Source organism: Corythoichthys intestinalis, chromosome 18 (assembly GCF_030265065.1).
Source record: "Corythoichthys intestinalis isolate RoL2023-P3 chromosome 18, ASM3026506v1, whole genome shotgun sequence".
Lineage (NCBI taxonomy): Eukaryota > Metazoa > Chordata > Actinopteri > Syngnathiformes > Syngnathidae > Corythoichthys > Corythoichthys intestinalis.
The window spans coordinates 13,421,018-13,443,726 of NC_080412.1; the positions used below are offsets into that span (position 1 = coordinate 13,421,018).

At 40.7% G+C, this 22,709-nt stretch overlaps 1 protein-coding gene across 7 annotated transcripts in view; it reads right to left on the minus strand.

Annotated features, from left to right (window-relative positions):
• Positions 1-22,709, minus strand: part of LOC130906302 (unconventional myosin-VIIa-like) — a 51,237-nt gene that overhangs the window by 5,802 nt on the left and 22,726 nt on the right. For 2 of the 7 annotated variants that reach the window (XM_057820472.1, XM_057820476.1), the window contains 29 exons: positions 20,236-20,312; positions 20,034-20,153; positions 19,758-19,903; positions 19,036-19,246; positions 18,824-18,959; positions 18,650-18,756; positions 13,471-13,512; positions 12,360-12,497; positions 12,088-12,246; positions 11,922-12,014; positions 11,742-11,836; positions 11,580-11,664; positions 9,255-9,473; positions 5,907-6,224; positions 3,634-3,843; positions 3,394-3,570; positions 3,225-3,314; positions 2,988-3,115; positions 2,789-2,915; positions 2,431-2,550; positions 2,152-2,325; positions 1,789-2,016; positions 1,489-1,659; positions 1,310-1,427; positions 1,120-1,246; positions 878-1,047; positions 625-806; positions 416-540; positions 173-330 (listed from right to left, as the gene is read on the minus strand). In XM_057820472.1, the coding sequence (XP_057676455.1) occupies positions 173-330; positions 416-540; positions 625-806; positions 878-1,047; positions 1,120-1,246; positions 1,310-1,427; positions 1,489-1,659; positions 1,789-2,016; positions 2,152-2,325; positions 2,431-2,550; positions 2,789-2,915; positions 2,988-3,115; positions 3,225-3,314; positions 3,394-3,570; positions 3,634-3,843; positions 5,907-6,224; positions 9,255-9,473; positions 11,580-11,664; positions 11,742-11,836; positions 11,922-12,014; positions 12,088-12,246; positions 12,360-12,497; positions 13,471-13,512; positions 18,650-18,756; positions 18,824-18,959; positions 19,036-19,246; positions 19,758-19,903; positions 20,034-20,153; positions 20,236-20,312 (4,251 nt within the window). Of the gene's footprint in view, positions 1-172; positions 331-415; positions 541-624; positions 816-877; positions 1,048-1,119; positions 1,247-1,309; positions 1,428-1,488; positions 1,660-1,788; positions 2,017-2,151; positions 2,326-2,430; positions 2,551-2,788; positions 2,916-2,987; positions 3,116-3,224; positions 3,315-3,393; positions 3,571-3,633; positions 3,844-5,906; positions 6,225-9,254; positions 9,474-11,579; positions 11,665-11,741; positions 11,837-11,921; positions 12,015-12,087; positions 12,247-12,359; positions 12,498-13,470; positions 13,513-18,649; positions 18,757-18,823; positions 18,960-19,035; positions 19,247-19,757; positions 19,904-20,033; positions 20,154-20,235; positions 20,313-22,709 lie in introns of all 7 variants that reach the window. The other 5 variants (XM_057820473.1, XM_057820470.1, XM_057820475.1 and 2 more) reach the window with 3 other exon arrangements.

A 22,709-nucleotide genomic window follows, 5' to 3' on the forward strand; every position in this document is an offset into this window, starting at 1 on the left:
AAAGGAGTCAGGAGTTTTTTTTGGTCAGGTGATTGCTGGCAATCAGGTTGGACAGTAAACTGAAACCGAACAAGATTTGAGGAAATTAAAGGTAGATCAAGCACTGAAAAGCTGATTTATTAAAGCTGAGATCATTTTGGTGCAGTGCTGATAGTCCTTTGTGAAAGGATATCCATGAATGCCTGGCAGGCCTCCTGGGAAAGCTCCTCATGGGCTAAGACCTTCTTTAGGAGAGGCTGCTTGAGAGGCTCCCGGCTGCAGCACCAGAGACGTTCCTTCCCTCGAGTCTTTGAAATCATCACCCTGCTTAGAGTGCTCTTCGGAGGAGGCCTGGAGACATCATCGAGGAGAAGAATGATTCATTACAACTGCATCTTGGAAGATTAATTAAGGTCACACGCAAAGAGTCAGAAACCTAAAGTAATCGTAGGAGAATTCCTCCAGCGTGTAGGCTTTGCTTTTATCTTCGCTATCGGCAAGGCTCATCTGGGACAATGTGACAGATTCCCGCCGCTGATCTGGAGTCATCGTTACCAGCGCCTGTAAATTACGAACACGACACGCTTGAGATGTGGATGCCGTCAGTGAGACTTCTTAATGATGACCCTTTCCGGCCTCACTCACCACAATGTCGTATTGAGGTCTGGTGACAGTGGGCAGAACGTAAACACAGTCGGCTGGGAAGTCCCCTCGATGTTTAGTCCTGTCGTTGACCCCGTGAGCCCAGCCAGAGTTCATCACATGCTCCCCGTCATGTTCATCTAATATGATCAGATCCCCTTTGGAGAAGCTTAGGAATGTGGACTCTGTACCTGCTAGGATTTAATGCGGCAGTCAACAGGTAGATGCTCGCTTCTGGGCACTTGCAGAGTCTCACCAGGGTTAGGACAGTCCAGCAGTCCGACCACAAACTTGGAACGCTTCCTCAGACCTTCCAAGAAGGCCACAACTAGGTCTCTGATGTCCTCTGCGTTATTAGACGTGAACGTGTACTCGTCTCCTTTGATGGTTGCCAATGTAAAACTCTGGCCTTGGAGTTTTCCCCCTCTGCAAGGTTTTACCCATCAGAATCCCCGACAGAATAACACTGAACATCCCTAATTGTGACATTTCCGATACCTGCTACTGGAGACGGCAATGATTTCCGGGAAAGAAAGCTCCAGAAGGACCTGTTCCTGCTCGTCAACAAAGTAAACGCCGGTCCAGTTTACTGCGACGATAACATCATTCTTGGGCAGGCTTGGCCCTGTGAAAACGAAGAGTTTGTACCCAGTAGGAATCGTCCGCATTACATGAAAGCCGCACTGACCAGAGAATTTGAAGGCCTCGTAGAAGCGTGAGAACAGCAAAGGCCACTTAAGTCGAGCGAAAGAAACCACATCCTCCTTCACCTTTTGCGTGTTGGGCCTCCTCATGTTGTACAGTCCCTGGATGAATATTTTTGGTAAGGAGAGAAACTAAAGAAACATCAGGTTTTCCAAGCACTACCTTCTTGTGGGCGGTGACAATGAGCTGAGCCCACTTCTCTGCAGTCTTGGCGGAGGTAATCTCTCTGTCAGGGATGTAGGATGGGATAAGGCTGAGGAGGCGATCGTGCAGGATATCGACACCGTAATCCACGTAATACTGCTGAGAGGCCAGCTCAGCTAGGTCCTCCTCCTTATAGGGGAACACAAGTGCTTAAGGAAACGACAGAACGAAGGATCCAGGTCTTCCAAGGAATACCGAGAGAACAGTTTCAGAGAGGTAAGAATTAGACTGAGGCAACAGATGCCGATAGCTGCTGACCCTTTCACATCTGTACTCTCCGAACTTCACTCCTCGCACGATCTGCTGATAAATAAGATTGGTGGCCACGTAGTCGTTGGCGGGGTCGTGCCACGGAGTGAAGATCTCTTTCCTGAAGAACAGTCTCCAGGGGGCATTGCGCTCCTGGGCGCCCTGCTCCTTGGCATACTGCTCACACTGGGATACGGCATCCATGACGTGATCGCTGCTGCTGCCCAATGATGATACCTGACACATCAGATCAAGGAGCTTTTTGGATACCAATATTTTGCCTTCAGCATCATCTTTACAGTTTGATCATAGGCATTCCCAGCAATTGTCACTCGGTTGTGTCAAGTTGTCAAAGTAAGCCATAAATAGTACCTTGTCGAAGAGAGCGATGTACAATGAGAAACCAAAGCGATCTGTGAGGTTGATCTTGTCTGCAAGAGCGTTACAAAGTTCGCTGGCAGTGGTGGCTGAATCTGCCAGAAGAGTCTTGGTGGTTCCATCCATAAACGTTACAGGCAGCATGATGGGCTTCTTTGATTTTGTAGCCTTCAGGATGAAGAAATATTGAGATACTTCTATAAAGCATGAAAAGTCAACCAAACCTTTATAGTATTTTTAGGCTGGCCAGGTTCTCTCTGCTTCTTTAGTTACCTGTAACTCCAACCAAGATGGCGGCTGCGTCCGTGTACGGTTTACAAAGGTTCTCCGCAATCTTTCCTCACAATACGGAGCATAACCAGGTGGGCCGTTGACCAGGAATGTCCGCAAATACTGACAACGGTTACAGAGGAGAAGGTTGGAACTGTTCCAGTTTAGGGAAGGATTTGCCTTGGGAACTCATTGGCAGGTACTGATGGCAATAGACGTCCAATCCATTTGAACTGAGAGGGTCCGGCAGCGAATGAACGAACACAAGCCCTCCCAGTTCAAATGGATTGGACGTTTACTAATGATAATCTCATTTCAATTCACAGCAGAAGTATGAAAAGAGAAGCATGATCTGTCTTACCTTGACAAATTTCTCCGAGGGAGCGAAGCAGCCGACACAGAGTGAAAGGAGGATCCATCCGCGGGCATGACTGCTTTTAGATGGATTCTGAGAGAGCTGCTTGCAGATCTGACAGTAGATCTCATCTCTACAGGGGAACAAATCCAGATTGAAATACAGTCGATGTAGCTTGAACTAATCATCCAATGAGAGTGGGCACCTGAGGGCAGGCCTCAGGATACCGTTTCCAATGATGAAGTGAAGTTTCTCCAAATTGGAGGTAGGTCGGTCTTCAAGCATGCTGTTCCCTTGGAGGCTATAATCCCCTTCGGTCAGTCGCCTGGTGACCTGCAATATTTAAGAACCAACAACCGTTCATTCATGACCGTCAAATCTGTTCACAAAGACACTGTGGTGTTAATTCCACTTTCCGGATGATAGAATTCGCTTTCTCTACCTCTTCAGTGATCTTAGACTTCCTCTTTAGGGTGAGAGACACAAGCTTATGTCGGACACTGTTCCTCTTCTGGCTTTCTATGGAACTGTTCTGTAGAGAAAACCCCAAAAAACAAAACAAATGTAACTGGAGTCACTTTGACTCTTTGGACTAAGTATCACTCCCTCACCTCTGCATCCAACTGCAACTCCTGAAGCTCCCTCTTGTAGGTCCTCTTGCCAAGGGTTTCATAGATCTTGGTCATGACGGGGATCTTTTCGCTCCCGTCGTTGAAAACTAGCTGGCATTTGGGCTCGGGCAGATCCCCCATGAACCGCAGCACGGTGATCCACACGGCTAACGCAGCCTACCAAACAGGACACAACATCAAAGGGGTGATATCTTTTTCCTGTGTGGGTGCGAGTCTCACCAGTTGGTCTCCTTCATCCTCGTGAAAAAGCAACGGTTGCTTCAGAGGTCGTTTTATGTAGGTGTGTGTGGAGACGCCTTGGAAGTAAGTGGCTGCGAACTTTGAGAACTTATACTCAGACAGATCCTCATCTTCCTCATCGGGCAACGGAAGAGCTTCATTCACCACCTCCACCTCGGCCTCCTCACTACGAGGAGCGTTCACCAGGTCCTGAGCAAAAGAACACAATTAAATGCTGACTGACTAACAAACCAGCGACCGACCCACCTACCTACGAAATGCTAACTAACAACCAGATGTACAAAAGTAACAAATTACATGTACTTTCTGTACTGTAACTAAAGCCCCTTTCACAAACATATCACGGTAAATTCCGTGTAAGGTGACGCAGGATTTACTCGCGTCATTGCTTTCACGCATGTAGAGATATCCAGGGAATGACACGGGTTGAACACTTTCACAGACTTGTTGCGTGTTGCCCACTGGCGCGCGCTGTGCTGGTAGGGCTGCTGGCACGATTTTATAACCAGGACATTACGTCATTTTTGGTCGGCATCGGCTGTCACAATGTTGGTCAAATCGTATTTTGTTACAGAGCCGGTTGTGGGAGCGTTACCGACGTCGTAACTGCAGCCATACAAGCTCATCAAGACTGTATTCAAGCCCAGGCGATCCAAGAGAACGGTGCCGAGATATTAACTTGCCGGGCGTCATTCGACACCTTGCACTCTCGAATTTCGTGCGTTTGCTAGCTTGTTCATCTCCCGCCCTTGTTTTGAAATCTCCTACGTTCTGTTGGTATTTGAGTGTATTTGTTTTGTTGTCATATCGACTCTCTGCCTACAGCTAGTATTTTTGATCCGTGTCGACCTACTGTCATGGACCCATTGAGTTATTCCCCCTTTTTACGACGATCGTGTGTATTTTTGTTTGTATTTAATAAACCCTTGAATACATCCCTCCGTTGTTTTCTGCTTTGAAGTACAACCTTGTTTCCGCAGTTGCTTTCCCAAAGATGGACGATGGGCTCTCTTCCCCGGCTGTATGATCCAATATCAATTTAATTTAGCTATGTTTTCAGTTTAATTTAGCCATTTCCAGCTTGTTATGCTGATAATTGCGATGTCGGTTTACCGCTTTTCGTCTCATTGCGTAGAAAGATTAAATGACAATCGGATTAAATGACAAAAAGTAATTGGGTTAGTAACTCAGTTACTTGTAATTAGTTACTTGTCAAAGTAACTCGTGATAATTTTCATGTTTTTTTTTGTTTTTTTTCCCTCAAAAAAAAAACCCTAAAAAAAAAAAAAAAAAAAAAAAAAAAAAACATAGGTCACACTATGTGAAGTTTAAAAGGTTTTTGGGACAATTGGCCCTAGCCCCCAATTCTTTACCCTAATTTACCCTTTACCCTGAATCAACCATTAAAAGTTGTTAAAATTGCTCCCATTATTGCATTAGTTCCCTTCTGTCTACTTTTGACATGCGTAAGTTTTAAAACTGTTTCATCATTTAAAGATAGATTGAAGTCAAGATTTCGCCGATTTAGGAGTATTTTAGATAAAAAGTTACTTAGGGTCGCTAGGAAGGTTCTCTACAACAGAGCCTTCCTAAGAAGTCTACTGCTTTAAGATGGCGGCTGTTTACTAACGCATCTAGTTTCTATACTGTACATGTTGCTAACGACGCAGTGTCTGTCATTTCGCATCTAGTTCTATATATAAGTGATATCTACCATGTTTACTATATCTACCATATCATGTGGGCGTAGTTTGTAGGCTTTCGGCTACAGTCAGGTATTATCGGAGCCACCTAGCATCGCGTTTGCGCGGCGTCACAACTCTTTTTACCTCCTCCCCACTCCTGCGCTGCTCTGTCATCTCGGTGAGTCCGTCTCCCTCAGACTTTTCTCGCATCATTCAACCAATATAGCAACGCATGGTAACGCATGCCTTTCCATCCTCAGTAACGGCGTTGCCAAGATGAGAAAAGTAATTAATTAGATTACTCACTACTGAAAAAAATAACGCAGTTAGTAACGTCATTATATTGTAACGCCGTTATTAAGAACACTGGACGCGACCCATCAAATGTCCGCGTAATCTCCGTGTCAGTCGACCCAGGAAATTGCTTTCACATACAAGGGCTGTTAAATTGTGTTTAGGTGAATTTAAAAGAGGCCTAAGTAAAATTTCAACAATGTAACAGTACTTTTACTTGAGTAGATGTTTTAGGTACTTTGTCCACCCCTTTATCCAGACAATCCGGCATACCTCAAAGCCGGCGGGGGCTTGTCCATCCTGGTTGGGCAGTGGTCCAGGGTTTCCCAGGAATCCGAACATGCGGTCTACCATGTCCGAGTGATCCACCGGTTGCTCACGTTCCCTCTCCATTTGCTCCAGCAGCTCCTTCTTCCTGCGTGCCTCCTCTCGCTCTTCACGCTCGCGCTCCTCCTGCTGCTGGGCCAACTGGAACAGGCGCTCCTGGTGCTTCCTGTCCGCCTCTGCCTTGGCGCGCCTCGCCGTCATCTGGTTGCGTAGCTGCTCCTCCTCAGCCAGACGCTGGGACTCAGCCTCAAGGCGATGCTGCAGCTGTGCGGCGAGGTTTAAAACTTTTCTCATTATGAGGAATTCGTCAAACTCACCCCTTCTTTCAATTCCTTGTCGCACCAGAATGGAAACCGCAATTGTCTCACTCTCTCTCGGGGCGATTATCCTATGAGCTACTCACGGTCGACTCGACAAAGTGACATTTAACCCAGAGTTAAAAAAGTACACAATATTTATTCAAGATTTTTATGTCACAACAACAAAGAGGCAAACTCACTTGTAAACTCACATGTACATTTTGGCTGTATAATAAATATTAATATGGTATAAAATAAGGTTCTGTGGTGACACACATAGAGATTAGTGCAAGACAGGAAAGAAAGGCAATTAAAAAATAGTGATTCAATTTGAAAATAAATGTTTGGATCACCGAGCTGCAAAGCAAATAAGCTGCCACCAACCAAATTTGAAACGAAAAAGGCATTTGTTCATAGATAAGCAGCACTGGACTATAAGCAACAGCTGTCCTTACTGTATTATGGGATATTTACACCAAAAGATATTAACCGGTAACACTTTATTTGACAGCGAGATCATAAGACTGTCATAAGACCAAATGAACCACCATGAAGCTTCGAACCAATTGGCTGCAAAGCTTCATTGCTTCAAGAAAATTCATTTGGCCATCACTGCTCCCTTGGGGGAGATAGTCAACCTCTGTTACCACCGGCTGTCAACACTGTCCAATATGCCTCCTAGCATGCATTGCAGCGCTACAGATGTAAATAACTATGAAAATTCATGTTCTGTGCTAATCATTTTTTTCAGTTATTGTTCCAGTTGTTTCATTAATTGCTAGTTATTATATTTGGTAACACTTTATTTGACAGTAGCGCCATAAGACTCTCATAAGACCATCATAATTATGGAATTACTGTACATGGCCATGAGCATTAATGAATGCTTATGATAGATGTCATTTTGTGTCATCCGGCAAATGATCTCACTTTTGAATGCATGTAAAAAATCTGAGCTGGACATAGCCGGATGACACTTAATGACATCTGTCATAAGCATTCTTTAATGCACATGATAGTGTCATGTCAAAATTATGATGGATTCATGGCAGTTTTATGATGCTGTCGTCAAATAAAGTGCACTGGATTATAAACAGCAGGATTCAAATGAGGGAATAAAACAGTGGTTTATAGTCCCAAAATAACGGTACATGAAATCAATGCTGGTTTGAACTTTGCATATCAAAGCACAGCAACACCAAGACAAGACACATTAAAACTCACAGTGGCAGTCCAATAAAATCACATAGCGTTTAAGTTGGTGATTCTTTTCTTTTTGTCCGAAACCTGAATTTTTCAAATTAATTTTATAATTAAGGTTGGGCAAGTTAACTCTGAGATTAGTCACACATCAATAATTTTAACTGTATAATATTAACTCATTCCCAATGAGGTAACATAAATGAATATTTCTTTAATATGGAAGTGCATTTAAAATCAAAGTGTGCTAAATAATATGTTTAATCTATTATCAGATTGTTTGTAAAACAATGAGATTCATCGCAGTTAATCTCACGCGATTAATAAACATTTTAAATTGAATATCGTAATTTCCCCGAATATAACGCGCACCCGTGTATAACGCTCACCCCAAATTTACTTGTAAAATCTAGGGAAAATTACTGTACCCCTGTATAACGCGCACCCTAATTTTAGCACCAATAAATAGAAGAATACAAGAAAACAGAGCTCGTGTACAGATACAGAAATGTCATTTTTCTGACTGGTGAAATGCACAAGCATAGCACATTGGTAGTTTAAAACATTACCGTAAACTGACAATAAGTACGGTAATAATATGATTTGACAACTTCTCCAATTTAACAAAATCCAGGAGAAAACAAAACAGATATGACTTTTCTTTTAAAGGCTGCTGTATAACTTGCTCGTTTCATCATGATGAATAAATGTTTCTTCCATGGATTGATACGGTAAAATAAAAGTGAGGACTGAAGCCGGAAATCGGAAAGAGCGCATCACTGTAGACTGTAACAATAGGAACTATTGTTATTTGGGTTTGAGTTTCCTGAGGGACGGATATAGTTGACGGACACAGGAAGTCTGTTGTGTTACATTTGTTATGGTCTGAGTTGCCGAGTTGCAATAAACGTTGACTCAAATGAGTTCAAGAAACTAAATTCTGTGCTGTATGAAGAGTGAAAAAAGCTGAATTTAACACAGACAAAGTAATTCGACCAATCAGAGTGAAGTATTACCGAAATAGAATGGTGACGTTATGTACTGTAATGGTCGGCAACGGATCGCCACATAAGTTTTCTTCAACACAACATGACCGTGTCAGTAAAAAAAAAAAAAAATTCTGTCTTATATAGATATATATATATATTTCCTTTCTCCATCCCTGTACCCGTGTATAATGCGCACCCATGATTTTACAAGTTGATTTTGTGGAAAAAAAGTGCACGTTACATTCGGGAAATTACGGTATATATTTCTTTTGGCTTATCTAATACAAGTGTGTTAAATGCTACTTTGAAATCATTATCTGATCGGACACTGCAATTAATTTCACACAATTAAAATGTGTAATCATTGCCCAGCCCTATTTATAATGAACTCTTTCAGTGCCATTGACGATGATGACGACCAATCATGTGGCTCTTTATCCTTTTGCTGTGACTTTTAAATGAGTTTGTTACTAGTAGACGTCCAATGCATTTGAACTGGGAACGTTTATCCGTTGCCAGCCCTCCCAGTTCAAATGGATTGGAAGTCTATCGCATTCAATGGCTGTGAAAGTGTTTAAAAAAATATATAAATATACAAAAAAATGCACAAGTGTAGAAAATACTAGTCACAAGTTGCAAACTACTGTTGTAATGAAGTCCATAGATTTGAAAATGAGCACCAAACAGAGTTCTAGGCAGTCCAGTAAGGCTTAAAACGTGAAGTCACTTTAGCAGTAATAAGCTTGTCTTTCCGGCACGCAGATGTAGCACAAATAGCAGTAGTAAACGTAGTAATGTTTTTTTACCTCTGCCCTGAGCCTTTGGCCGAGGCGTCTGGCTATCATGCCCCTGGTATACGCCTGGATGGTCAACACGGCACGGAGACGCCGCCAGAACGTCTGGCGTACTAGGAACCCCCTGCAGCGGGCCTGGATGAGGGCCACGCAGTGGCGTGTGGCACGGTAGCTCGTGTAGTACTTCCTAGCCCTGTAGACGGCCTGCAGGCGCAGGAAGCCGCGGCGCATCTGGCGGGCAGGAGACAAGAAGAGGCACTGACTGGAGAATATATATATATATTTTTTAACCTGTCCTGTTCAGTTGATTGACCCGAAGAATAGATAGCTGAGTGTCCAATTGGTCTGAACAGTTTTAATGTATCACATATGACATACTCCCATTGTGATCATTCAACATGCCTTGTTTATTAGGAGAAAGCAGTGAACAGATAGGAGTTATTGGGGGACAGAAGAAAAGAGAAAGAGAGACAGAAGAAGCACAACAAAAACAACAAAAAATACAATGAACGCCTACACAAACTATGTAAATGATAGTGCTGTCGTTAGCTAGTTGTATTTCCAGTTTACACCATGTGGGGGGCCTGATGACCAAGGAGAAAGAGGGGGGGGGGAGTCAAAAAACATAAGTTATTGGGGAGGTGGAGTGTACACAAATCAGCCATGTGTGGTGTAGAACCCAGTATTTGTGTAAATCCCTTGTCAGTGTAAGCATGTTGGGGTCTTATTCTATGCTGCCTGATCGCTAATCCTGACATCGAGTTTTTTCTACTTCAGTGCGTCTAATTGCACCTTATTATGCGTGAATTCCATTAGTCATGTGATAGTTTGACTTTTGGCGCTGAGGGGGCACAACATGTTGATGATCCCGAACTTACAAGAATATTTATAATAATAAGTTTACAATGAACGTTTTTTTGTTTCCCATCATTCTTGAGGGGAATTCTAAATCAGGCTGCTTAGGCAATACTTTTCGCCAAGATAGTCATCCATTGAATATGGTACGCCCGCCGGCGTCGTGCCAATGTAGTTACCCCAGTCAAAAATTGTATATCCTGGGCGGAGCCATGTCGAAGTAGATTTGTGTCTTTATTATTCAATCCCAAAAAAAGTTGATTCAATTAAAAAAAAAAAAAAAACTTGCTTCAATCAAAACATATATTTTCCAATCCAAAAAAGTCGCTTCAATTTAAAAAAAAAAAAAGTTTGAAAGCAAAAATTAATTTGAAACTCAAAAAATGCATGTGAAAGCTATTTTCTTCGATTGAATTTTTTTTTTATTGGAGTCAAGTTTTTTTTTTTTTTATTGAAGCAACTTTTTTGATTGATGTAATGTTGATTTGTGTTTGGCCACATTTTGGCTAGGACATTTTTGTCTTTATTTTTCAATCAAATAATAAGTTGCTTAAAAAAATATACATTTTTCGAAAAAAAAATCACTTTAATCAAATAAAAACATTTCAATCATAGAAAATGTTTTTGAATGCGAAAATGTATTTGAGATTGAAAAATTTGCATTTGAACACTTACCGGTAATTTTTCGTTTAAAAATCTTTCTTTGATTGAAGCAATCCTTTTTGTGTTTGGGCCATATCATGTGTAGGACATTTGAGTGTAAATCATTCAATCCCAAAAAAAGTAGCTTCAATCAAAAATATTTTCAATCAAAGAAAAAAATTATTTGAAAAATAAAATTGCCCTCCCATATTTTTGTTGTTGTTGAAAATCATATGCAAAGCAAATGACCGTCTAAGATGCTAGTCACATGATCTGTTCGAAAAATAATTTTGACCCATTATATAAATATATTTTTTTGTTCATTTCATTCATTTTTTTTGCAGTTTCATTGCTTTACAACTTATATATATATATATGTGTGTATAGGTAAGTCAATTTCATGCAATGACACTTTTCGGCCACCAGGGAGGGCTGGAACCCCCCCCCCCCCTTGCTTGCCTTGCAAGGGGGCCGCCGTCATACCTCCGGGATCCAGTGTGGTCCCCCAGGCCATCCGCGCCCCCATCAACCGGCCTTCACGGATGGGATGAGGGGATGCGCCACCACCCCCTACGCCCGCCCACCTGACCCGTGAGCCACCGCTGCAGAAAACTTTAAAAGCTCTACACAATTTGGACGTGGATTTTTCTTCAAAATCCCTATTTACCCCTTTGTAGGTCAAGTGACAATTTTTGGTGATAAAAAAAAAACAAAAAAACTGGCGTCCACATATATAGACATTGCATTTTAGGTCATGTAAGCAACAATAGTAGCATTTTGTATTGTACACGTTTTCACAACCCACAAAAAAAGTGCTGCTTCTACATTTATCTGACTTACAATTTTGTAGTTCCTCCTGCAGCGATAACCTCGCCAAAGCTTCTGAATAACGGTAACAGCACTTCTCAGTCGGAGGAAAGTGGTCCTAGTAAAACATTGTAAAAAATTGGAACGTGGAGTACAAAGACTGCAAAAAGAAGGCAATTCCGGAATATTCCTGACCTCTGCTTGAGTCCGCGCACCGCTTTCTGAATAAGGATAACCTTGTCGGTGATGCCCTTGTCTCGCTCAATCTCCAGTTGCATGTCGTGGTGATCCTGGTGGAAAACAGTCATTTCATAAAACTTTCCAAGTACCACAATTCTTACCTACTACAATTCTTAATGTTGTTCAGGTTAGTACCTTGAGGAAAATCTTGGTTTTTCCAATTTGCCAGTCTCCGTGTCTCCCCAGTCTGGCAAGCACTATCTGCTGGCAGGTTCCTCGCAGATCGTCCTGGATGGAAAAACGATAAGGTGCAATTCCTCTTATAGCTGTGCACTTATCACAAGGTTTTATTGTTATTCACCTGTACATGAGCAGGTTTGACACCGGGCACAAGGACTCTGTAACGATCCACAAACTCTGCAAAAGAATATCGGATGGGATATCCTGCCCGTCTGATCCGAATGGTTTCCATCATGCCGGAGTAACGTAGCTGACGGATGCACAGCTCTCTGTCGAACAGCTGAAAGAGACATTTTATCTGTTTAGAGTTACGAGTGGTTAAAAAAAGACTTAAACCTGCAAGCTAAGACAACTCCATGCATATTTTTGAGTGGTCAGTAGACATGTACTCACCATGGGTTTCTTGAGTTCATTGGGTTTGATGCAACGGACGAAGAAGGGCTGACAAACGCTGAGTGTCCGCATCAGCATCTCCAGTGAACGTTTGAACTGGCTGCTCAACGTTGGGGAACGCTTCCTGGTCTCCACACCCTGGAATGGAACACAAGTAGAAAAGTCATTGAGAAAATTCTGCTTTTGACACAACAAAGAAACACACACAACTCTAGAAACAGACTAGTGCCATACGATATGATGGTATATACGAACTATCAACATTTTAAATTATTGCCATAAAGAGACCTGTTCCTGCAAAGTAAATTATGAACAGCAGATGGCGCCTAATTTTCGCTGACTTGGCACATTGACGGGATTCCATATGCCATAGTAGTACTACTAATCGGCCTCAAGATATCTCTAACAGTCAATCAAATGGATTCCCCCTGCCAACTGGATGTGAGTAATGCATTCAAGACAATTGAAAATAGCAACAAATACAATCCATACAGAAATCAGTAAAACATTTTTCAATATCAATAATAATTCATTTCTCATGAATGGGATTATGCTAACTTAATCTAAAGCAGTCTTAAAAGTCAAAACCACTACCACCAATGTTTAATATGTAACTAGATATCATTACATTTGAGCAAAAATATGTAAACTGCTGTGCTCCTTCTGTTTAAACTGGCTAGTTTTAGGTTGCAGCACTACTTGATGCATTTAATATTTGCGGAAGGTCAGTCTAAAGTCAATTCAAATTAAAATGAGTGCGAAAAAGACGTCATAAAGGTATCACTTTTCACCAAATTAAAAATATATTATATCTTGGCATATATATTGTGATATTAAAACGGCCCATATTGTGATGGGATATTATGTCCATATCGCACAGCACTAAAATAGACTACAACTCACAAAACAGGCAACACAAGAAAATTTCTGACAGGTCATTGCCAGTGAAATAAAAAAGGGTCACTACTCTGGGGGTGACTTTAGTACAGTACTAGTGATAAACTCATTTAAAGAGTTTTAAGTAATTTAGTTTCTAAGAGCCCCATGATTGGACATTAGCATTGAATGAGTCAAAAGGGGGAGCAAACAGGCACTGGACAGCTGAAGTTACCTTAGGAGCAGGCGTGCTGGGCTGCTGATAGCCACACAGAAACTGATGGCAAAGAGTGAAGAGACAGCAGTGTGATGGAGGAAGGGATTTTTGGCATTAGTAACAAAAACAGAAAGCTAGAGAGAAGCAGATGTCACTAGAGATGTTGCAGCAGGGCTCCTTAGTAGGGTTGTCAAAAGTATCCAAAGCATTTGTGTCAAAATTAATGACCACCAATGGAGAAATTGAAAGCATTAGCATTTTTTAAAAAAGTTTTTCTGATTGCTTTGGTACATTTCTCAGATCAGAATTGAAATTCTCAAAACTACTTGTTCAATCCTTGCAACATTGTATCACTAGTCCACATCAAAAAAGCAGTTTCTCCTTTCTTTACGCAAGTTGCAGAAGTTTTTGTGCATCCATGGAAATGATTTTGTACAATTCTCTGTGCTTTCCTACATTATCAGTTGCAACTGTCATGACGGTCAAAAAGGATGGGTCTCTATTGAATAGTCTCACCATCTTTCAACATTTAGTCATTACTTCATTGCATAAGTCTTGTTGTCAAAATATGTCAATGTGTGTGCTTATTTCTGAGCATTTTCGTTACTTATTTTACGTAACTTATTTTAACCTGCCAAAATTTGTGATAGTTTGCGGCATTGTGCGTTTCCACCACTCCAACATACCGTATTTTTCGGGCTATAAGTTGCACTTTTTTTCATAGTTTGGCTGGGGGTGCGACTTATACTCTGGAGCGTCTTATGTGTGAAATTATTAACACATTATTATATCATTTCCAGTGTTGTTAATCTTACTTTAAAAACGTAATTAATCACGGTTACAAATTACTTCTTTCAAAAAGTAATTGCGTTAGTAACTCAGTTACCTGAACGTAAGAGTAATTAGTTACTTGGCAAAGTAACTGGGGATAATTTTCATGTTTTGTTTTTTTTTCCTCAAAAAAAAAAAAAAAAAAAAAAAAAAAAACATAGGTCACACTATGTGAAGTTTAAAAGGTTTTGAGGACAATTGGCCCAAGCCCAATTCTTTACCCTAATTTACCCTTTACCCTGAATCAACCGTTAAAAGGTGTTAAAATTGCTCCCATTATTGCATTAGTTCCGTTCTGTCTATTTTTGGCATGTGTAAGTTTTAAAACTGTTTCATCATTTAACGATTCAACTTTTCAAGTAAAGATTTTGCCGATTTAGGAGTATTTTAGATAAAAAAGTAATCAAAATTAATTTAGGCTAGGAAGGTTCTCTACAACAGAGCCTTCCTAAGAAGTCTACTGCTTTTAGATGGCGGCTGTTTACTAACGCGTCTAGTTCCTATACTGTACATGTTGCCAACGCCACCGTGTCTGTCATTTCACATCTAGTTCTATATACAGTGGGGCAAATAAGTATTTAATCAACCACTAATTGTGCAAGTTTTCCACTTGAAAATATTAGAGAGGCCTGTAATTGTCAACATGTTCGTCGTTGTTTGTTCGTCGGGAGTCAGCAAGGAACGAAAACTGCGACGGGGATTAAGTCGACAAAAGGAGGGTGGTGGGCACGGCCTACCATCGGTCCTCAGCTATTCCCTATCTTCTGGATCGAATCAACAAAATAAACTAATTACTGAATTATGAACTAATCTACTGGATCTAATCAACATAACGAGCACATTGCCACGATCGACAATGGACTATTGGGAAAATGAACAATCAGAGGGGATGGTTATTATAAAAAAAAAAAAAAAAAAAAAAAAAAAAAACCAACTTGTAATCAGTACGAAATCTGAATGTCAAAAATTGATATTCGATATTTTCTGCGTCCTATATGGTATACTGGGGACGGGTTTAAATAAGCTTCGGCTTCTCCCGTCAGCCCTTTTCTTTTCGGGTTGAATTAATTGTAAAAACATATAAATGCTGTATGTTTGTTTAGATTTGTCATGCCTGAGGGGAAAATAAACAAATAAATAAACAAACAACAAACAATCATGGGTAAATCTCAACAATGAGAGACAGAATGTGGAAAAAAAAAACAGAAAATGACATTTTTTGATTTTTAAAGAATTTATTTGCAAATCATGGTGGAAAATAAGTATTTGGTCAATACCAAAAGTTCATCTCAATACTTTGTTATGTACCCTTTGTTGGCAATAACGGAGGCCAAATGTTTTCTGTAACTCTTCACAAGCTTTTCACACACTGTTGCTGGTATTTTTTCCTCCATGCAGATCTCCTCTAGAGCAGTGATGTTTTGGGGCTGTCGTTGGGCAACACGGACTTTCAACTCAGTCCACAGATTTTCTATGGGGTTGAGATCTGGAGACTGGCTAGGCCACTCCAGGACCTTTAAATGCTTCTTACAAAGCCACTCCTTTGTTGCCCTGGCTGCGTGTTTGGGATCACTGTCTCATCTTCAATGCCCTTTCTGATGGAAGGAGATTTTCACTCAAAATCTCTCGGCCCCATTCATTCTTTCCTTTACACAGATCAGTCGTCCTGGTCTCTTTGCAGAAAAACAGCCCCAAAGCATGATGTTTCCACCCCCATGCTTCACAGTGGGTATGGTGTTCTTCGAGTGCAATTCAGTATTCTTTCTCCTCCAAAGACGAGAACCTTTTGTTTCTACCAAAAAGTTATTTTTATAAAGCTATTTTGGTTTCATCTGACCATAACACATTCTCCCAGTCCTCTTCTGGATCATCCAAATGCTCTCTAGCAAACCGCAGACAGGCCTGGACGTGTACTTTCTTCAGCAGGGGGACACGTCTGGCAGTGCAAGATTTGAGTCCCTGGCGGCGCATTGTGTTACTGATAGTAGCCTTTGTTACTGTGGTCCCAGCTCTCTGTAGGTCATTCACTAGGTCCCCCCGTGTGGTTCCGGGACTTTTGCTCACCGTTCTTGTTATCATTTTGACGCCACGGGGTGAGATCTTGGTTGGAGCCCCAGATCAAGGGAGATTATCAGTGGTCTTGTATCTCTTCCATTTTCTAATAATTGCTCCCACAGTTGATTTCTTTCACACCAAGCGTTTTACCTATTGCAGATTCAGTCTCCCCAGCCTGGTGCAGGTCTACAATTTTTTCTCTGGTGTCCTTCGACAGCTCTTTGGTCTTGGCCATAGTGGAGTTTGGAGTGTGACTGACTGAGCAGTTGTGGACAGGTGTCTTTTATACCGATAATGAGTTAAAACAGGTGCCATTAATACAGGTAACGAGTGGAGCCTCGTTAGACCTTGTTAGACATCGTGAGAAGACGTTAGCCCTCTTTGACAGCCAGAAATCTTGCTTGTTTGTAGGTGACTTATTTTCCACTCTAATTTGGAAATAAATTCTTTAAAAATCAAACAATGTGATTTTATGTTTTTTTTCCACATTCTGTCTCTCGTGGTTGAGGTTTACCCATGTTGACAATTACAGGACTCTCTAATCTTTTTAAGTAGGAGAACTTGCACAATTGGTTGTTGACTAAATACTTATTTGCCCTACTGTATATGTGATATCTACCATGTCTACCATATCTACCATATCATGTGGGCGTAGTTTGTAGGCTATCGGCTACACTCAGGTACTTGCATCGCGTTTGCTCGGCTTTACTTTTTTGCCTCCTACCCACTCCTGCTCTGCTCTGTCATCTCAGTGAGTCCGTCTCCCTCAGACTTTTCTCGCGTCATTCAACCAATATAGTAACGCATAGTAACGCACGCCTTTCCATCCTCAGTAACGGTAACGGCATTGCCAAGATGAGAAAAGTAATTAATTAGATTACTCACAACTGAAAAAAATAACGCCGTTGGTAACGCCGTTATATTGTAACGCCGTTATTAACACTGATCATTTCACATGTTATTTTAGTGTTTTGGAGTGACGCTGATGGTTTGGTGAACTTGTTACTATGTTCTTTATGCTATAGTTATCTGAATAACTCTTTATGGCTATGTTACGTGAACATACCGGCCACGTTCGCATTTGGTTGTTCATGCATCATGTAACATCATACTGTACACCTATTCAGCATGTTGTTCTCTGTTGTATTTTTATTTTATTGTCTTTCAAGATGACATATCTGTTATCTGTATTGGATTTTATCAAGTAAATTTCCCTACTCTGGTGCAACTTATGTTTTTTTCCCTCTTTAATGCGCATTTTTGGGCTGCTGCGACTTATACTCAGGTGCGACTTATGGTCCGAAAAATACGGTAATCAGAGAAGGGTTTGCAACCCACAACAGAAGGGTAATTGAGTTCCTCCCACTAACTTGTATATACAGTAAATATCAGTCTTGAATATGATGACGTTTCTTTCCACAGGAGTGCACTTTACAAAGATGTTTATTTTTCAAAAGCTCACAGAGAAAACATTTACACATATTCTTTTGCCTATGTTTTAAAGTGTCTTATGCTGCAGGCATTTATTGCATTGCTTCGTTTGTTTTAGTTAGTTAAGGGCTGACATCTTTCAGATGTCAGGCTGGGAGTGTTCTGTCCCTTGATCTTAAGTTGACTAATTTTTAAGTTTGATTTCTTTTTAAACTGATATATTGTTCATCCATAGACCATCCAAGATCTCACTATTGTAACTCCGGACCCTACAGTTTATCTGTGCATGGCTGCCCCTAGTGGTGACCTACTGGAAGTAGCAGGCAAAAAGAACATTACTTTAGTTGGAAAAGAATCCTTGAGGTGTACAGACTCTACACATCTCCTCTGCACTACACATCGTTGGGAACACTTGATAAAACAAAATCTGTAAGTTTGCACGTATTAACAGAGGGTCTGATATCATTTCAGTGTGTTTATTCTGTTATTTTGTTGTTATTCATGTGAAGCGAAGCAACACGTTTTTGTGCTGAGCTAAATTAGCCACTTCATTTGATTTGCTCGTAACGGAGCTAGTCTTCATGTGGCTTCTTCTTCGTTGTGTTCGGCAGCTATTTTGTTCTGGTCGGCGGTCAGGGCATCGAAACAAAAAAATTCGAACGGTTCTGGGAGAACCGGAGTGTTAGTCCCGGATCCCATTGATGCTTGATGCCCAACCCTAGTTATGAATTCATAATACATCTTATCCCAAGAAACTTTAGTAGGCTTTTAGCTAGCCTTAGTTTAATGTTTGTAATCTTCGGGACCTCTCTGACGCTTAATCGATGGAAAAAGGAGGTAGAAACAAATCTGGCTGGCGGCAGTTTTTTTTTGTTCTCACCATGGCCACGTCTGCCTGGAAGATCTGTTTGATGAACTTGTTCTTGGACGAGTGTACGAGTTGGATGATATCTGTGTGGAGACTGTCACGGTTTTTCTCCAGGAATCCTTCAATGTAAGAAAGTTCATTTGTGGCTCAGTAACAAAACAGTGACTCGGATAAGGCTGAACTTACCTCTGGTCTCATAGTGTACCACACCGGCAAAGTGTTGGATACCAAACTGGCTCTCGTAGCTGTTTTTCGGGGGGATGTAGTTGGAGTTAAGTTTGTGTTGTGAGTTGAGCTTGTACAACATTGTGGAGTCAGTTCCCTGGCAGAGGACAAAGATCCTTGAATGAACTGCTTTATAATGTAGGAAAAGTGTTTATTCTTTCCTGGCATCGTACCTTGGGGAACTTGCTCTCCTCATCAATAAGAGAGATGATGTTCATCGGCTTGTTGGCTATCATGTCCAGCGCGTCCTGGTTGTCTGTGAACGCAATGTGCTGCCAGCTGATATCCTCCAAGTTGTACTCTTCCTGCTCCAGCTTGAAGACATGGCGCACGAAGAATTGCTGCAGGTTCTCGTTGGCGAAGTTGATGCATAACTGCTCGAAACTGTGCTCAAAAATCATGAAAAATCGTGAAAGGAGGAATAAACCTCAAGCCCTCGGGCATGTAATGTTCAAGATGATCTTCATTTGGTCTCAGTTTGTCTTGACCTGGTCTCGTCTCCTCTGTATCTTGGTGTCACAACTTATCAAAGTCTTGACTGTGATTAAGTCTTGACTCCTCAAAGTCGTGGTCTTGTCTTGGTCTCAATCTTCGGCCTTATTTTTTTTCAACCTAGCTTGATTTTGGTCTTAATCTGATCTCAACCATACAGCTATTTTTGGTCTTCAACTCTGTGCCGTGACTCATTCTTGACTCAAATCATTGGTCTTTAACTTGGGCTGAACTCCAAAAATTGTTGTGCATGACATGTTCTCTACTCCAGAAAGTCTTAGTCTCGACTACTCAAAGTCTAGGTTATGAATGTTCTAATACTTGATCCTGACTTATCCTTTCGGTCTTAACTTGGACTTGAACATGAAAATGTGCTGTTTAATGGCAAAACCCTTGTGCCAACCTGTTAACAATGAAGTTCTCGAATCCAAAGATGTCCAGCAATCCGATGGAACGACGCATCACATTAATGTCATCGCAGGATGGCGGTCTGTATATGGCGGCGTTGATCTTGTCCACGATCCACACAAATAACCTGCCGTAAATACCCTACAGGCCAAAACACAAGCGTTTTCAGCAAAGTTCAGACAATCTTTACTTTCTACTACCCAGATGACTCAGAGGACAGGTGAATACTTTGGCAACCTTTGAATATGTTGTAGTCATAAAAGATCCAAACCTTGACAAAGGCGTCGCGGACATCCAGGCCTTGTTCCACGCTGAGAGGCGTGGCCACACTTTCACCACGTGTGATCAGGGTTCGCGTGGTCAAACAAACCATCACATCTTTTGGCTCCACCTGAACGCATGACCAGGGAGCGCAAATCTAAAGTCCATCAACATTAGAACTTTCCTTTTCTGTATGTTGGTAAATTACACACCTCCATGAGGGATGCAGCAGTGACCAAGTCAGGTGATCTGACGACAACGCAGGCGTCCAAGTTGTCGTATGTACGTGCTGAGTGAAACAGGAGAAAAAAACTTGTTTTTTAAACTCTTTCTTGGTCTCAGCCTCCCAGAGTCTTTGTCATTGCTTTGTCTCAGCTTGTCAATATCTTAGTCACCATTTGTATTGACATCTCAGTCTTTACTGTTTCTCGCAAATTTTCTTCTTTTAATAATTAGATACAATTATATATATGGCGGAAAACACAGACAAAACTGAAAAAGCAGTTTCTGCTCTTGCACTCCTCTTTAAAAGAAACTGCTTTATTTTAAGCCAAAACAACTGTTGTGTTTGATAGAACAATATGTCTATACTGTATGCCGCCATAGCAGATTCATGGTGCATTAAGCCCCCAAACTATTTGTAATTTGTTCATTTTACCCCAGAAATCCCCGTTTGCAGACGTTGCGCAACCGCTTTTGTTACAACCCAGCCATAAAACCAAAGTAATTAATTATATTTATTATTCAAAATGTCTGTCATTTTTAGCTTTGAATCGTTAAGTGATGTCTACTATTTCGTAAAAAAAAAAAAAACAAAAACAAAAAACAAAAACGACTTTAAAAAATTATCCACTCGCATATTTTAAACTTTTAAACAAATTACGTCACACTGAAAAAAATGGCGTCTGTTAAAACGTCACGGATATCTACCTCATAACTATCGCTTGATTCAAATTTTTTTTTTGTTACTGTCGCATTTTCTCCAAAATGTTACATGATAAATAATCGATCCAAACAAAGAAAAATTGAAAGAAAATGTTTAAAAGGGTAAATATATGAAAAAGAAAATCTTCACCACTCCTTGATGTCTGCGATTTCTGCATCACGACCCTTGTTATATTACCATGTTTCACCAATAAAATCCAGCTGTGGCCATTCACAGATGTGTCTTGACACTCAGTGATACATGCTACATAGGCATGTGCCGGTATGAGATTTTGACGGTACGATAACTGTGGGCAAAAATACCGCTGTTTCACGGTATCACAGTATTGCAATTATAGCTCCAAAATGTGTTAGTTTGAGATGTATGGGTTAAAAAAAATATTTTTTTCCCACTGAACAGGTTTTTTTTTTTTTTTCCAGAACATAGTTGCAAAATGGAACATGAATATATTGTTAAAATAAATTATCAATTAAAAAATATATATATTTTAAATAAAATTAAAATAAATATAACTTATAGATTATAGCCACAGTCACAGCTCAAGTTGCTCAAGATTAGAGCAAGAACAAAATCATTTCTATAAAAAAGTAAAAACACTTTTGAATGAAATTTTTAAAAAATTCTACTGCATGACTTTTCGCCATTTTCAGCCACTGTGTCAGCTCTAGTCTAAATGATGTCATGCCTATGTGTTAAAAACATAAGAATTCATAAGTTAATAAGTTAGTTAAAAATGTATAAGTTAGTTTAAAGTGTAAATATTGTTGTAGAAAGGTTTCGTCTAAACAAACAAACAAACAAAAAAACATTGGGAGTGAGACCTCCCCTTGAGCCAGCGAACGTGGATTTGTGCTTAGGGCAAGAGCATCTTTCTCCATTAGCGATCTTTGATGCTATCCCCTTTTCCCCTTCATTCAAGCGAATCAAGCTTGTTTTCTCACTCTGCGGCTGTACGAAGTTGCTCTCCCAGCTAAGCCTAGGCTAACATTCGTCTTTGTAAGCATCTAGTTATTTTGTATATTGAATTTGAAAGGAAAATGTGTGTTTTGTTTTTGGCGAACTTTTCATGGTGGTAATCTGTTGAAGCTACTCACACATGGAAAAATACAATTGCACAACGTTTTAAATGTATTCATTTTGTATATTCCACTTACCACGATTTGAGAGCTTAATAAATTGAAGAAAAGTACACCTTATGTTTGGAGTATTTGTTTTTGGGTTCACTGGCTGTCTAGCCGATAGCGTCACTTTCATGAGCGCTGCCGCGCCAAGCCACTTCTGGCTGCATTTTTGACACATGAAAAATAGCGAATACCGTACTACGGTCTGACGGAAATTTTTAGTGGTTTTGAAACCGCGACGTTTTCACACCACGGCAAACCGTGAAACCGGTAACCGGCACATGCCTAATGCTACATGGAGTTTTTGGATCGAAACAAGGTAAGTACGCAATAATATCTCGTTAAAGTCATGACGTCTGTAATTCTGCTCTCGCGTGCTCTCACCTCCCGATAGGGTTTTGCTGTTTAAAAAACACACAAAAAAAAAAACAAAAAAAAAAATGCCCCCCTGTTCAAAATTTTTCTTCCCTAGAAATTTGAGATTTTCAGCTTTCCAATTATGTATCACACATGCATATCGGACAATTTTGAAATTTGGCCAAATTGGGGTCTCAGAGCAGAACTTCAAGTCACTTGAGTGTTTTCTGCCATATCTATTCATTCAGGGTGTCCCCTGCCT